General features: G+C 56.1%; 5 protein-coding genes across 5 annotated transcripts; 3 read left to right on the plus strand and 2 right to left on the minus strand.

Moving 5' to 3' along the window:
- Nucleotides 1–53: 53 nt before the first annotated feature.
- Nucleotides 54–1,538, minus strand: KRP23_89 (Transmembrane protein 184B; the record flags this gene model as incomplete). Its single annotated transcript, XM_067894313.1, has 1 exon — nt 54–1,538. One exon carries the CDS (start codon nt 1,536–1,538, stop codon nt 54–56), a length of 1,485 nt encoding a protein of 494 aa, XP_067750644.1.
- A 269-nt stretch (nt 1,539–1,807) lies between these two features.
- On the plus strand, nt 1,808–4,456 carry KRP23_90 (Lipase 2; the record flags this gene model as incomplete). Its single annotated transcript, XM_067894424.1, has 4 exons — nt 1,808–1,838; nt 2,812–2,889; nt 2,954–3,157; nt 3,219–4,456. The coding sequence occupies 4 exons, from the start codon at nt 1,808–1,810 to the stop codon at nt 4,454–4,456; spliced, it is 1,551 nt and encodes a 516-aa protein (XP_067750645.1).
- Nucleotides 4,457–5,494: 1,038 nt separating this feature from the next.
- On the minus strand, nt 5,495–11,535 carry KRP23_91 (Dysferlin; the record flags this gene model as incomplete). The annotated part of the gene is made up of 3 exons (XM_067894536.1): nt 5,495–9,704; nt 9,781–11,392; nt 11,448–11,535. 3 exons carry the CDS (start codon nt 11,533–11,535, stop codon nt 5,495–5,497), a joined length of 5,910 nt encoding a protein of 1,969 aa, XP_067750646.1.
- A 176-nt stretch (nt 11,536–11,711) lies between these two features.
- Nucleotides 11,712–12,654, plus strand: KRP23_92 (uncharacterized protein; the record flags this gene model as incomplete). Its single annotated transcript, XM_067894649.1, has 2 exons — nt 11,712–12,249; nt 12,326–12,654. The coding sequence occupies 2 exons, from the start codon at nt 11,712–11,714 to the stop codon at nt 12,652–12,654; spliced, it is 867 nt and encodes a 288-aa protein (XP_067750647.1).
- Nucleotides 12,655–13,197: 543 nt separating this feature from the next.
- KRP23_93 (RAC family serine/threonine-protein kinase-like protein) lies at nt 13,198–15,063 on the plus strand (the record flags this gene model as incomplete). The annotated part of the gene is made up of 3 exons (XM_067894760.1): nt 13,198–13,266; nt 13,335–13,730; nt 13,813–15,063. 3 exons carry the CDS (start codon nt 13,198–13,200, stop codon nt 15,061–15,063), a joined length of 1,716 nt encoding a protein of 571 aa, XP_067750648.1.
- Between the last annotated feature and the right edge of the window lie 251 nt (nt 15,064–15,314).

Below are 15,314 nucleotides of genomic sequence, written 5' to 3' on the forward strand. Positions count from 1 at the left end.
TTTCGGGTTGCATTTGAAGATACGATAGGTTATTACAAGTATTAGCTAGCGGTCTATAGAGTAGCACTGTCCTCTTCGCGCCGCGTGCGTTCATGGGCACTGGCAGCGCTGGGGGAGCTGTTGGATCGTTGGCGAGACGGAGCTTCGTCCACCGTTGGCCGCTGGTCAGCAGCCGCGGCGTTACCTTCCTCGAGGGCGGCGTCGGCAGTCTTGGCGTGGTCGTCGTCCTGCGGGTTGGCCATGGCGACGTCCGCTTCAACGACTGTTTCTTCGTATTTCTTGGCCGGCAGCTTGAGTTCGGGCAACTTGTCGTGCGTAGAGGAAGCCGGGAATTCCGCTGAACTGGTTGTGGTGCTGACGTTCGACTCGAGGTCGATGTCCTCCATCTCGTCGTCGTCTTCGTCGTCGATCACGAAGCGCGGCACCCGCGGGTTGGAGTGGGCCATGGGCGTCGGGCTGCCTTCCGACGACGACGTGTCGCCAAATCCCCCGGTCGTGTCGTTTTTGCGACGCGCTCGGCCAGTCGACTCGCCGCCGCGCTGCAGCATGTAGTCGCGGTAGGACGGCATGAAGTTGTGGTAGGCGTCGGCCAGGATGTCCGAGAGACTGAGCACCTCCTTCATGTTCTTGAGCACCTCCGAGTCGGGCAGTCGGTCCAGGTTCTTCTTGAACTGGTTCGAGTTGAAGGCCAGCAGGTGCACGAAGGCGAAGGGCACCATCTCGACGCACAGGATCAGGTCCTTCCAGGCGAAGGTTTGCTCGTTGGTGATGCCCGGGATGAAGTCCAGCAGGCTGCTCTGCCAGAAGGTGAGGAAGACGACGCTCTTGACGGCGAAGAACTTGAGCACGGGGTTGAAGGGCTGCAGGATGTGTCTCGTGGCGAGGTAGAAGATCCAGAGGCCGTAGAGCGCCAGCGAGTACGACACGTTGTAGACCACCACGAGGATGAGCTGGTAGGCCAGCGTGTGGTACTTGCCACAGGCCAGCATGAGCAGCGACAGCGCCGCGAAGATGGGCTTGACGAACACGAACTGGATCGTGGCGCGCTTGCACAGGCGCAGCAGGCGGCCGTCGCGTCCGAGCGGGTCCAGGCAGCGGCTAAGCGGCCACGGGTGGCGGATGTCGGGCTCGCTCTGCATCTTGAGCACGCAGACGGACTCACCGCCTGCGAAGCTGAGCACGAGCGCCAGGAAGCTGTAGACCACGAAGGCCTCGTAGCAGTCGCGGATCGAGTCGAAGTACAGCGCCTGGTTCACGAACGAGAGCGAGAGCAGCGAGCCCAGCGCGTAGACTGGCACCACCACGAGGATGCGCACGATATACCGCTGCAGCTGCGGTCGCGAGTAGTGCGCCAGGTGCTGCACGATGTTGTACACGCTCAGCAGCGAGGCCACGACGCAGCAGCCCAGCGCCAGGAGCAGGCTGGATGCGCGGTGCGTCTCCACCCAGTTGAGCGGCAGCCCCAGCACCAGCGCGTCGCCCGTGGCGTTGCCCAGCAGGAGGCTCGACTCGTTGATCTGGTGCACGGGCGTGTCCATTGGCAGCAACTACAGGAGAGCAAGTCTTCGACTGGCGCTTGGTAGAGAAGAAGGGAGTGAACATGATAATGCAGAGAGTGGCAAGGAGTCACGACGCACTAAGTGCGATGACAGGCATTGGTGGATATTCGATGTCGCAGCTGACGATTGGCGGAAATGACGGCCAAAGACGAGGACGACGGATATCGAGGGATGTCCAACGCACGGCTTGACTCGTTGTAGCAGCAGCCGGCGGTGGCGATGGCAAGAGATCAGAGCCGACAACGCGCATGGAGTGTCGACCAGACGGCGTGAAGACGAGTAATACATTGTGTCCGGGCGTATTTGCATCAACGCTGCGGGGCGTCATTGATGACGGAAGTATGACGCGAAGAAGGCCTGCTTGCAAAAGCCCAGACATACTGAAACGACGTGGATAATTGACTTCGATGGACGTAGGAGACAGTAAACCGAGGGATTGAGAACTGGCTTGTTTATGGAAATATATGTATTCCCTCCCTCATCGATTTACGAGAACATAATGGTATTTGCTGCACAGCGACAGCGAGCAGCCTATTCACGTGAAGAGCGTTCATGCAGGTCGAACACACCATTTTCGAGTCAAAGCGGACATTGCTTGTCGATTGGCAGTGCAGAGTTCGAACTAACGCCGTATTCTTGTTGACAATTTCGAAGTAGGTTGCAGTATATCGCAAACTTACTGAGGAGCCTCTCCGACGGGAGTCTCTTTATCATCTTCCACAGTGACAACTTGATCTGCACGCCAATGTAGCTTCATATTTGAGCTCCAGCTTGCTGGACATGTTTGACATGATTTACACGAGCCAAATGACCAAGAACAAGATAAAACTGTGCAGAGGCTTCTGGCAGCAGCCAAATGCTACTGGTGTGAAAGCAACTCTAATGAGTATATCAGGCAGAATATAGACTGCATCAAAGTACGCGTCCTTCACACACAGAGCTTCGAACGTGTCAAAAGCTCGATGAATCTGCATAGTTTACTCCACTCTATCAAAGGCGCTCGCTCTCAGTACACGCTCGTCAAATTATCAGCGTGGTGCTTTATAAAAACCAGAGGACCTACTTTGTGAATTCTCTTCTCAGAGAACAGTTGCAGTCGTTCTTCTTGTATGCGTATTATATAGTTCGCATTTGAGACGCAAAAGTCCGCGCGATTTAATTCGCACAACCAATGTAGCCATCCCATAAATGGCTACATTCGTCCGACTTCCGACGTTGAAGGGGCGCGAATCGTTCTCGACTGTCACTACAGATCACGCCGTGACAGCCGTGCACTGCTCGCCCGCCCTCATGAGCTCCTGCACCAAGTTCCCCGTTGTCCTCATACACGGTAGGCCCTTCAGTAACCTGCAATCCTTATTGAGGTTCGTGTTGACCTCCTTTTCTGCTCGCAGGCGCCTTCGGCTTTGGCAGGCAACGTCCACTGTGGGGCCACTGGGTCCCCTACTGGCCCGAGCGGGAGCTGCAGCGCATCAACCCCAACCACCTGGTAGTGGACGTGGGGGGCGTGTCGTCGGACCATGACAGAGCCTGTGAAGTCTTCTACCAACTCGTAGGCGGCCGCGTGGACTACGGGGGGCAGCATTCCCAGGACGCAGGTCTGTGGCCTTGACAAACGCGAAGTTTGCATTGAAAACTCACGATTTGTGTGCTCACCAGGTCATGATCGTCATGGAGAGACGTACCACAAGGCTCTGCACTCCAAGTGGAGCGAAGACAACCCTGTGCACTTGCTGGGCCACAGCTTCGGGTCCACGACGGCCATCGAGCTGTTCCAGATGCTGACTGCAGACTTCTTCGGCGTCGGCAGCTCGCACAAGTGGGTGGCGAGCATCACGTGTATCGCTGGGCCGTTGACGGGCTCCACGTTGACTCACATGATCGGCATGGAGAACGGCAAAGTAGTCCATGGAGGGCCCGTGCACTTGCTGGGGATTGTGTTGGGCTTCTGGGTCAAGCTGTACGCCAAGTTCCCAGTGCTCAAGAACGGGTTGAATCTTCACATGGGTCACTGGGGAAGGTACTCGCTCAAGGAGATGCTGGCGGCCGACGGACCCGTGAACTCGTCATGTGATTTGGTGGTCCATGGCACGTTGCCGGAACGCCGCATCTCGCTCAACGCCCAGCTGCAGCACATGGACAAACTGCATTTGCTCAGCATAACCACGTCGCCCAAGACTGTCCACGTTCCAGTCGGTGAGGGTGTGGCGATAGCGGTGCTGGGTCTGCTACGCTGGGGGAGATTCCCGAAATGGTGGCCAGCGCTGGGGAAAAGCCGCAGTGTGCGCGCATTTGCCAGTGTGCTAGTCCTGTGCTACCTGTGGTTCAAGTTGAAGAAGCTCGACGTGTCCAAGATGCCGACCATGTACGGCCTCAAGTGGCTCATCCGACGTCGCGCGAGAAGTCTCCCGATGATCTTCGACGGCTTCGAACCTGGCAGCTGGGAGCACAACGACGGCGTGGTGAACATCCGCTCCATGTTGCGTCCGTGGTTCCCAACGCCGCAGGAGATGGAGAAGGAGATCCACAGCAATGACTCGACCCCGCCAGCACCTTCTCTCCTGGCGACGTCGTCCTCTTCGTCGTTGAAAGACGCTGCGTTGGCACGCTGTGCGTCTCACATCTCGATCGATGGTTTCAACCGAGACACGGACGACGAGCAGCCTCACGGATCGAGGCGCTTTGTAAAGGGACGCTGGTACGTGTACCGAGTCGACAGTAACCATCTCGCAGGGACGTACTGGGACAGCAACGCCGCCAACCTGTACAAAAGTCTCTTCACACTGATGAGCAAGGAGTACGAATGGCAGGACGCAACGCCTCGTTCTTCTACCAATGACGGGTATCATCAAACGTATCCCCACGGTAGTAGAACTCGCGCGCCATTCTACAGCTGATTACGAGCTATAGCCCCTCGTCAACCGCAAGTAAAGCAGTGATTCCGACCTTCTATTTGATGTTTATGTTATTCCTGTAGAAGCCTTTTAGTAAAGCAGTGGTTCACCACACATGCACTGTTCTACGTCATTTCGCAACTCGCATGGAGGCTAGCAACTCAACAACCACAGCACAAATTTCCGGTCGTGTTCATTCATGGCGCCGCAAGACTCGCCCAAGGTGGAATCGCCGGTCGCCATATTGGCCCGAGACAGTCCGAGTGAGAACCACATTGTGCTGGGCGTAGCTTCTACCAGCTTCATAAAGACTTATTTAGCGGGGCATCGCTTGGTGCTACGACAACGTCGGAGCTATCAATTGCCGTGTGTAAGCTTCTTCGGGGTCGGGAGGGACGATAGGTAGGTCAAAAGTATTGTGTCAATTGCGTCTTACTGGTGCTATCAGAAAGTGAGCGCCGATCGTTCCTGGTTGCGATTCCCAAGTGTGGGAACCTGCGTGAATACTCGCTCGATGCTGGAGCCCCTCGTGACAGGCAGCCAGAAAAGTCGAGACAATATCTCGACTCGGCTGGAAAAGGGTCGCTGGTATTCGTGGCGCATACGATAAAACCACTTCGCTGGAACGGACTGGGACAACAATGCACAGGTGCTATACTGGAACCGCTTTATACGTATTGCTCTTGAGTACGAACGTAATGACACGAAGTTGCTCCCCAAGATCGTTGAACGCCACGCTCGTCGACTGATTTGACGTCGAAACCAGCAAAGTGGGGAATGGCACCTGGAAGCTGGACGGCATGGTCGCACGAAAGTACAAGACTAGGAGACTACAGTACCTCGCAGCCTGCTGCTCTAAAATGTGAGTCTCCATGTATCGAAACAGTCAATTTGTGTAGGATATCTCTTGCATTTGCAGTTGTTTCCTAGCTGCAATATGGGTGTGTAAGGTCTCCAGAAAGCCACCCTTCAGACTCAACACTGCCATCTACACAGACCACTTCGTTAGACAGATACAACACGGACCTTCTGATGGCGAATTCAGCGCAGCGCCCGACGAGCCTTGCGCTTGGATCGGGTAGACGGTTTGAAGTCTGCCCCTCCGCCGGAAACACGAATAATTGCTCGGCGGCAACGGTAGAGCAGATAGACAATCGTGCCCATAAGCGCTGCCAGGGCTAGGAAAAAGAGTATGAGCCCGAACGGCTCTGGTATCAGCTCAAAGAGCGTCAGCAGCACGTTGATCAGCGGTCCGGCGAACAGCACGAGTATCACGAACACGGTGCAGAGGAAGAAGGAAGCGAAGGCGCGGTAGTACTTGGGCCCCATTAGTGCCTCCAACACGTAGCAGGGGTTCCACATGGCTGAGAGGTGGAGGCGGTCGGCGGGCTCCGGCAAGAAAGGGAAATTGTTTGGCTCCCCACGCCCCAAACCTGCAGATCGGACTCCCGCTAGATGCTTGGGCAAGATTTCTACTGAAATCAGTAGCTCGCCAGCGCGCACACGATCGCCAGTGTGAGAGTCCCGGGTCGTCATGGTAAGCCAGCTAGCCTCTTCCGGGTCGTCTCCCATGCCTAGACGGTGCATGAAGGACTTGACGAGCGACTCGGCGTTCTCCATGTCAGCGTCAACGTCCTCCGTCTCCGTCTCGGCCTCGCCGTCAATATCAGCATCTTCTCCAGACAGCAAAGGTTTCCTGTCATTGTCTCTCCCTTCTTCGTCAATAGAGATTACCACCTCACCAGAATGAGGTGACCTCAAACGAGCTGCAGAGGTCGCGTCTTCTACAGCAGAATACCCAGAGCGCCTCGAAGCACCTTCATACGGCATACTCTCGGTGCCGCGAATGCGAACAGGCTTGGGGTTGGCAAACACGTTTACTGCCTGTTTAGACTTGAATGCTGTCTTGAGGAAAGGCGTCAGATCCACCACAGCATCTGCCAGACAGTCGTCATAGACAACGTCGCGGTCCCACATCTGGAAGTGAAGGTAGCCCCGGTCCGCTTCTTTTTCTGGGTCCAGCGGCAGCTCCACGTCAAACTTCATGCGCCAGTTGAACGATGCACGTCCGTGCCTCGCTCGCCAATGCGTATCCGTGCTTTGGGACTTGTCGTCGCGGTTCTGAAGCCAACACTTCACAAACAGGTCGCTCAAGTCTGTGAAATCTCCTGCGGTTACATTCTTCGCCTTGTAGACGATGACGCGGACTTCGAACATCTGCGGAGGCGGTAAAGAGATATCCAGCGGTCTCACTACGTTCATTTCTGCACCAGTGAGGATATCAACCCACATTCGGAGGTTTCCTTGAGGAAGAGTGCTGGAAGGTGCAAATAGCGGACGAACCTCCAGCGGCTTGCGGCGCTCAGGACGCTCGGAAGTCAGACCAAGCTCCTGCCACTTCGCATCAAACCAGCGATCTTCCAAGTCGATGAGCGTGGCACCAACGAAGTCATCGCCATCCACCGTAGTCCCCACCGCAGTACTCAAAGCCTTGCTTAGTCCAGTCGGAAGCGTCGGAATCGCAAAGAAGTCGTAATCCAGCACTTCTAATTTCAGCTCAGACGCACCAGGAAGATCCGCCTTGAACTCGTACATCTTGTGGAACTTCGGTGTCAGCGTCTCGGCCTGATAGTTATCCCGATCATTGAACAGTTGTTCGCGACGTCGGCCGTCTCCCAAACTCACTCGCAGATAGGGATCGCATCTGTTGTTTGCATCTTTCGGATGCAGGTTCAGGGCGTCCAGTACATACACGCGGACAAGATACGGCTGCGGGTTTAGGAACTGCTCCAAATCAAACAGGGGTGGCTCATCGCGCGACTTCAGAACGCGGACAATGCCCTTAAACTTCCCGACCGATCGGTAAGTGTCCGATGACTGCTCACTCGAATCGCAGTGATCTCGTGATGAGTAGCCTCGGAAAAGAGTGTATGTCTCGAATGGAGACTTCAGCGTATCTTCCAGCTCCCCTTCAATTATTTGCCGCTGGTTCATATAATGCGGGAGTTCGTCTTCGTCATCGTCATAAACGCCGAAACTACCAGACGAGCATATTCCCACAACGCCGATCTTGTTTGGCTTGTTGGCTGCCGACTTCTCTCCAGATGCATTCGGAGACCGAGCGTTTAAGACACCAGAGGGTACAGTGCCCGGGAATGTCGATAGATCGTCGCCGTAGTCGACGTATGGGTTACTCCCGCGGGTGACGCTCTTGCTAGACTCCTCAATGTAAAGAGGATTCGGCTCTCCGTTCGACAGCGGCATCTTTCGACTTAGGTCAACGGAACAGACACCAATCACCGGCTTATAAAAGCCACCAAGAAGCTGGTCATACACCGTGACGTTGAGCCTCGGCGCGAAAAGCGAATCAATCGGCAACTTCACCGGGACGACAATTCGTTGCAAGAAGTTAGGATTGCGACTGCTCGGTTTGGAGGACGGGTTTGTGAACTTCGGTTGGTTTGTCTTGGTAATTTCGCCAATCTCAAACTTTGCGAACGGCGTGTTAATAGGCATAAAACCCGTTGGTTGAAGCCCTCGGCATCCCAGGCACATGATCTCCACGAAAGCCTCTTCTGCAGGTGGGCGGATCGACTCTGGAGGCTCCACAATCACGCCCGGCGTGTCTTTCTTGATGAGGTCGAACGACAGCAGCAGTTCGCCCTGTGTGTCACCGGCCTTTTCATAGCAAATGGGGTACCATTTTGGACGGGGTGCCGAGTATTCGCCGCTCGCCCGAATCTTGGAATACTCCGACGATGACATCTGCGGAAAGTCCGCCAAGCTGAACTTCATCCCACCGATGTAGTCATCCGCATCGTAGCGATCCCAGTCAAAAACTTGTAGCGATACCTTGGGCAGGAACAGCTCATTCTGGGGTAGTTCAACGTCGAGTATCACCGTCTCATAGTAACAAGGGTCTCGAGTTGACATTCGAGTGCTGACTTGACCCTCAGATCCAACGCAAACCACCTTCACATATGGGTCCAACAGACCGTCAAAGTCGGCAGACGGCAGGCATTTTCCTTGAAAGACATGGATGAAGAGCACGTATTTCATGTATTGAACCGTCGTGCTCGCATACTGCCGCCACTGCTGCGCAACTTCTTCCTCCTTCCGCCTCTTTTGATCAGCATCCTCAAGGCGCAAATTCATCAGCACGTTTCCCGTAAAGTCGTGGTCCTCGAGTTCATCCAATACTTTGTCTTCATTGAGCACAACCCAATGAGGTGGTGCGATGGTCTTAAGTGCTTCTGAATCTTGGCAAAAAAGATCTTTCGCGTTAAAGCGAGCAAAGCAAATACACCGCGATTCGTTCATTGTCTGGCGCACAAGGTGAACAAATACGTCGGGGACTTGGTTAAGGTCCTCTGGCAGCTCGACGTCAACAATATCAATATACTGGTTGAAGTGGCAGATACCAGATACGTTATCCGCACGCGAAGATTCGACGCTGTGACGACCGATAGAAATCTTCAGAGACATCCGAGTGTTTCGGTTCCAGTTCGTTTTGCTCGTAAAAACAGGAATTTCCGTCCCGTAAAACAGCGCCGTGCGCAACGTGTACCTCTTCATTCTCGGAGATATTGACGCATTGAGTAGGTTTCGCACGTGTGCTTCGTCATTCACAGACTGTAGACCGTCTTCCACGCGCAGTGACATCAGGAGACGCCCACGATACGTGCTGGCATGTGCGGGATGATTTTGCATCAGCTGTAGGACACTGGAATCGGTATCATATCCCACTGGAGGGCCATACAAGTTTGACCACATGTGCTTAAACTGATTGGGATAGCGCTGCACCTGCTTGAACGAAAATGGTCTCAGAATATTGGCTACGAGCTGATCCGCCGTAGTCATATCCCAGTCCCACATCGAAAGGAAGATGTTATCGCTCATGGTGGGCAGCAGTACTGGGAACCAAAGCTCCTGGTTGAATATCACCGTGAGATTTTCGCTTCCCTTCACAGTAATCTTCTTCGTCTCCAGCACATCCTGGCCAGCGAAGTACGCTCGCACATACCCATCGATACCTCCGTGCATCATCATGCTGTAGTCCATATCGGGAAGTTCATCAGCACGATAAATCGTAACCACCAGAAAGCTTAGCTTTTGAGAGACTCGGGGTGGGACCAGAACCATTGAGTTAATGTCTGCCTTTGTCTTCACCAGATGCTCATCAGGGTCTCTGTCTTCCGCAGGGTCATACAGCTTCATTTTATCTCCAGGCCCCAATACGACAAGGGAGAGCCTGCAAACGATTTAGCATAACAATATCATCTGTCAGAAACGTATTTGGTCAGTAAGATGGGGAAACAAGAACGTACAGAACGTAGCCTTGGATATTGTCGCTGTTGGTTGTTCCACTGCCGACCAGAGCCACCCACTTTCGCTTCAATTCATGGTCTGGCTGGAAATACACGTATGGAATATCGACGGAGAAGAATCCAACGAGATCATCAAACGAACGAGAGATAGCTGACCGATTCGCCGACGACCCAGGTCCATCGGCGTCGAACACCGAAATTTTGATGCTCCCCTGCTGGACAGTATCTTTATCGAGCTTCCTGAAGTTGAAGTACAGGTACTCATCAAACACACACGAGAGCTGTTTCTGTTTAACTACGGTGTGTTGGCGCTGTCCAAGGCACTCCACCGAAACCACTGGGTCGCAAAGACCGTTGGCATCCATCGGCTGCAAGTCGCGCACTTCAATTATTCGCACCCGGATTTGGTAGTCACCTGATAGAAACTGCACGTTCGACAGCTCCGCCAGCATTTTCTGGCGCTCTTCTTCCTTTTGTTTCCGCTGCGCTTCAGCCTCCTCTCGCTTAGCGTCGGCATCATTGTCGTCACCGCCGTCATTAGTCTCTTCGTTTGGATCGTCAGCGTGGTTACCGTCATTCCCACCGTCATCCACCGCTGCGTCTGAGCTTCCTGGCCCACGCAACCCTCGGCCACTCGGCACCTCCGTGACATTATCGATTTCTCCTTGCTCCAAAGTGCTGATGTCCCGGTCCAAATACTGCATCTCGATAGCGAGACAGATCTTGCCATTTCCGTAGTTCATTTTGCGTTGTGGACTCAAGTCGCTCGGGGCGTCCTTATCCTTCGCTTCAGGCTGCTGCTCCAACGCCAGCCAGAACGTCTGCTTCTCTCCTAGGAACCGCTTGGTAAATTCATCCAAATCAATCACGCATCTCCCCATGAAGTCGCTCGTTAGCAAATCACTGTCCTCAACGTTCAACTCCAGAAGCTGTTTTTCTCCAGGCACAATGGAAAAGTAAAACCTCTGTCTCCACGACGGATGCAGCGTCTGCTGCTGCGTTTTCGTTCTCTGTGACTGGTTCTTCGTACAGGAAATCCGTACATACGGGTCGCTCGTCGCCTCAATACCCGTTCCATCACAGGCAAGCAGCCCCAAGGCCTCCAGCACCGTCACCACATAGCAATTCGGTGGCTGTGTCGGCTGCTGCACCTCCGCTTCTACAGGTGATGCAGCAGCAGGTGCAGCTCCAGTGACATCCTCTGCAGAAGGCTTGTCTTCACCTATATCAGGCGGTGTATTCCCTGATTTAGGGGGCACTGGATCGGCCAGCTGCTTCTTGGGCGTTCCACCGCCCTCTTTGCGTGGCGGAGCCATGAACGTGGGCTCGTACGTGGCCTGCACCGTTAGCTGTCCGCAGCTCTGTGCTCCAGCGTCCTCCAGCGTCAAGTTGTGCGTCGTCTGCGTGTCGGGCGTGAGCGTCTCGATCGCCAGCGAAGCGCTGCCAAGTAGGATGTCCCGGCCGCGCTCGTTGAGCCCGAAGACCTTGAAGGTGACGGCGTCGCCCAGTGGCTTCTTGACGCCAAAAGTGAAGTTCTGCGCCCATGTGGGGGTCGTCGTCTTGGCCTGCGCGGCCGTGCGCAGCACCACGTCGCCGCATTGCGCCTGGCAGTCTGCACATACGCGTTAGCAGGTTAGCATTGCCAGAGCAGGTGCAGAGCCACGTACACGGGTCGAAGGCCGTCGCCTGCCCCTCGCCGAGGCCTGAGGCGCCAGCCACCACGAGCCGCACGCGCGGAGTCTCCACCTCCGCCATCTTGACTGCGCTTCAGTATGTGCAAGCGCAACAATCGATTCCGCACTCTTGAGTGCGCACTTGATGGAAAGATCGCAAGTGAGCTGGCTGATTTACTTCAAGCTGATTTTGGCCAATCAGTGACGAGGAGAGTGATGGTCAATGTGGTGTGTGCGTGGTGTTGTCCATTATTCAATATGACCCCGCGACTCGTGCTGCTGGCGGCTCTGCTGCTCGTGTGTGCCGTCGTCTCAGCTTCGGACGCCGCCGACCTCAAGCTGCAGCTGGACGCGGATCAGCCCGTGACGGTGACGCTCGCGGACGGCTCCACACGGGAGCTCACGGCCGCAGAGTTCGAAGAGCTGGCTCGGGAACGCGCCGAAAAGCAGCAGAAGCTGCAGCCCACAGACGCAGAGGAGACGGTGCAATGGCAGCGCCAGGAGCTGCAGGAGATCGAGGACCAAGACCCGCAGTTCGCACTGCACATTGACATGGCCAGACGCGCCTTCCAGGAGCTGCAGCGCCACGGATACGCTCGAGGATATGCGCTCTCAGGCTTCAGCGAGCAGGAAGCGGGCGCTGGGAAACAGACGACGGATTACTACGTGGAGTTGGTGCTGCGTGCCAAGAAGGACCCGAGCAGCGGCTTCCCGGCCAAGACGGGAACAGGAACCAGGAAGGACGGTGACGAGACGCCGCTGAGCTACGAGGTGCAGCTGCTGCTGGACGCCGAGAGTGAGTTTTGCTGTCATTTATAGCGGAGGAGTGTGTGGGTTTGGTGGACTTAATTTGCTGTGGCATCTGGTGACAGAGCGCTTTTCGGTGGTTGCGGCGTGGGAGCTGAGTGAGAAGGAGCCGTCGAGAGGACACAAAAGGAAGCGGGTGATGCGGTTGTCCATCCAGCCGACGGCGGCGCTGCTGGAGCGCAAGGCCAAGCAAGAGCGCCGCAGACCGCCGGTGGCGACCTGGCTGCTCGCGGGGGGACTGGGACTAGTCGCCGCGGGCGTTCTTGCCATGTACTGCACGCGCAACCCGATCCCGAAGCCCAAGCCGCGGCGTCGCTCTAGCGACATCTGGGAGCTCGTGGACGAGAACGACAAACCAATCAAAGCGGCCAAGGCGGACAAGAAGAACGACTAGCGGAGCGAGACGTAATGTGGGGCGATGAGACGAGTGAATGGCCATACCTTTTGCAATGCCTGTTGCAGCAACCTGCGTAGCAGCTTGGCTGGTCTCTGCGAGTGCAACTGCACGACGACCCAACCGAGTGAGCCATTACTGCGGCTTGCAGTGCAGCCCGCCCCCAATCGCAGGAGCGTGTTTGATGATGAAAGTGAAGCGTGGATTATTCGCCTCGGAGAGCTGCGGTCGCTGCATGGACGCGCGTGCGGCTTCTCCCGTAGGTGTGGCGCCACTCTCGAGAGCTCTCCGCTATATCGGGCAGCAGACGAGAACGTTGCCGTCGTCTGCGGGGTCAGTCTCACGTCAAGTACGTGGCAGGTGGCAGTCGTCAATTCGCTGCGAGGCGGGAAACAGCTGCGAAATTACAATTCTGGCTCTAGTGCTCTCTTTTCTGCCAATCGCCGCGGCTTCTCGACCTCCATACTGAGCCCGAGTGAGCCGCGAAATCAGACGCGCCGGCAGCGCAGCCAGTCAGTCGCCACTACTCAATATCCCGACCCGATGGCGACGCTGAGCGTGTTGATCACGGGCTTCGGCGTGGCGCGCGACGGCGGGCAGGCTGACTGCGTGGTATGCTAGGCCTGCGCATGCCCTGTGATGTATGCGCGGCGTTTCTCACCGCTCTCTGGTCCCTACAGGTCTTCCTCGGCACGGTGCAGCAGGGCGGCGGAGGTCCCTGGACGGTTTACCGGCCCTTCGAGGCCTTCCAGCGGCTCGGCCAGCAGCTCGCCATGATCTTCGGCCAGGCGGTGCCGGCCTGTCCGCCGCACACGTTCGACATGCGCTTCCCGGACTCGCTGGAGAAGGCGCGCGTGGACCTGAGCATGTGGATGATGCAGCTGCTGCAGCACCCGCCCATCTATCAGTCGCACGTGTTCGTGGACTTTGTGAGCGCTGACGCCAACGTGCCGCCCCCGGGGATGCAGGGACCTGCTATGGGCGGACGCGCCGCCAACGTGGTGGGGGACCTCGACATGGACGAGATGTTCGACTCCACCACAGACGACGACCCGCGCGAGCTGCGCGACGACGACGTGAGTTGCAGAAGCTTTTGCGAGAATTGCAGACAGTGAGCGACGTGCTGATGGTGGAGAATTTTCCTTTTCTTCTTTGTAGATGTTCCAGTTTGACTACAACACCGACATGTCTGGAGCGGGACTGGACCAGCAGACGCTGCTGGAGGAGACGCAGATGCAGCACAACCAGCAGCTACAGGAGAAGAAGAAACGCAGCGAGAAGGTGACGCTCGAGGACTTTGTCATGATCAAGGTCATTGGCAAGGGCAGCTTTGGCAAGGTGCTGCTGGTGCGCAAGCGCGATACGGGACTCATCTACGCCATGAAGGTGCTGCGCAAGGAGAACATTATCAAGCGCAATCAGGTGGAGCACACGCGCACGGAGCGGCACGTGCTCGGCTACGTGCGTCACCCGTTCATTGTTGGGCTGAACTACGCGTTCCAGACGTCAGAGAAATTGTACTTCGTGCTCGACTACTGCGCAGGGGGAGAGCTGTTCTTCCACCTGGGCAAGGTGCAGCGGTTCCCGGAGCACCGGGCGCGCTTCTACGCCGCGGAGATCACGTTGGCGATCGAATACGTGCACAACTTGGATGTGATCTACCGCGATTTGAAGCCAGAGAATGTGCTGCTGGATGAGAATGGGCACATCCGCCTGACGGACTTTGGACTCTCCAAGGAGGGTATTCAGGACGACTTCTCGGGCGCCAACTCGTTCTGCGGAACGCCCGAGTACCTGGCGCCAGAGATTTTGAACCGCTCCGGACACGGCCGAGCTGTGGACTGGTGGTCGCTAGGCGCACTGCTGTACGAGATGCTCACAGGACTGCCTCCCTTCTACTGCCGCGACCGCGACCGTCTTTTCGAGAAGATCCGCAAGGGCGACCTGAGCTTTCCCAAGTACTTGTCTCCGAACGCCAAGGATTTGCTGAAGAAGCTGCTGGAGCGAGACCCGACACAGCGTCTGGGGACCGGCCCTACCGACGCAGGCGAGATCAAGAACCACCCGTTCTTCGCAGAGATTAAATGGGACGCACTGGCAACGGGACAGCTGCCGCCCCCATGGCGCCCTACGTTCTCGGGCGCGCTTGACACGTCCCAGTTCGATCGCGAGTTCACGGACATGCCCGTGGTCAGCCCCGACAACCACGTGCGCGGCATGGCGATGGCCATGGGACGACGACCCGCCAACGGTGCCGCGTACGGCAGCAGCCTCACAGGCAATGACCCGTTCAAGGGCTTCACGTACACGGAGGATTCATATTTGCAGGACGGTCTCCCGGGACGCAGCCCGGGACTTTCCAGTACTCCAGGCCGAGGAAGTGGCCGTGTGCGGCACCACAACATGTGACCACAAGTAGTCCAAGGAGACTCGGTGCCGTACCAGAAAAGAAGAAGGGAGTCAATAGCAGAAGGAGTGGCAGGTTTTTCGGGTGTAATATGACAATGCTAACGGCAGGGAAAAGGCCATGCGCTGTATCGCTAATGTCAATTAGAGAAACTTTTTTAGTATTGTGACCACTGCGCCTCTGGCTGAGGACACAAATTGCTTAGATCAAGATAACGTCGGAACCTGGGACCAGACGCCTAGAGCGGCAACGA

This window comes from Phytophthora ramorum (assembly GCF_020800215.1).
Source record: "Phytophthora ramorum isolate Pr-102 chromosome Unknown Phyram_PR-102_s0001, whole genome shotgun sequence".
Classification (NCBI taxonomy): Eukaryota; Oomycota; class Peronosporomycetes; order Peronosporales; family Peronosporaceae; genus Phytophthora; species Phytophthora ramorum.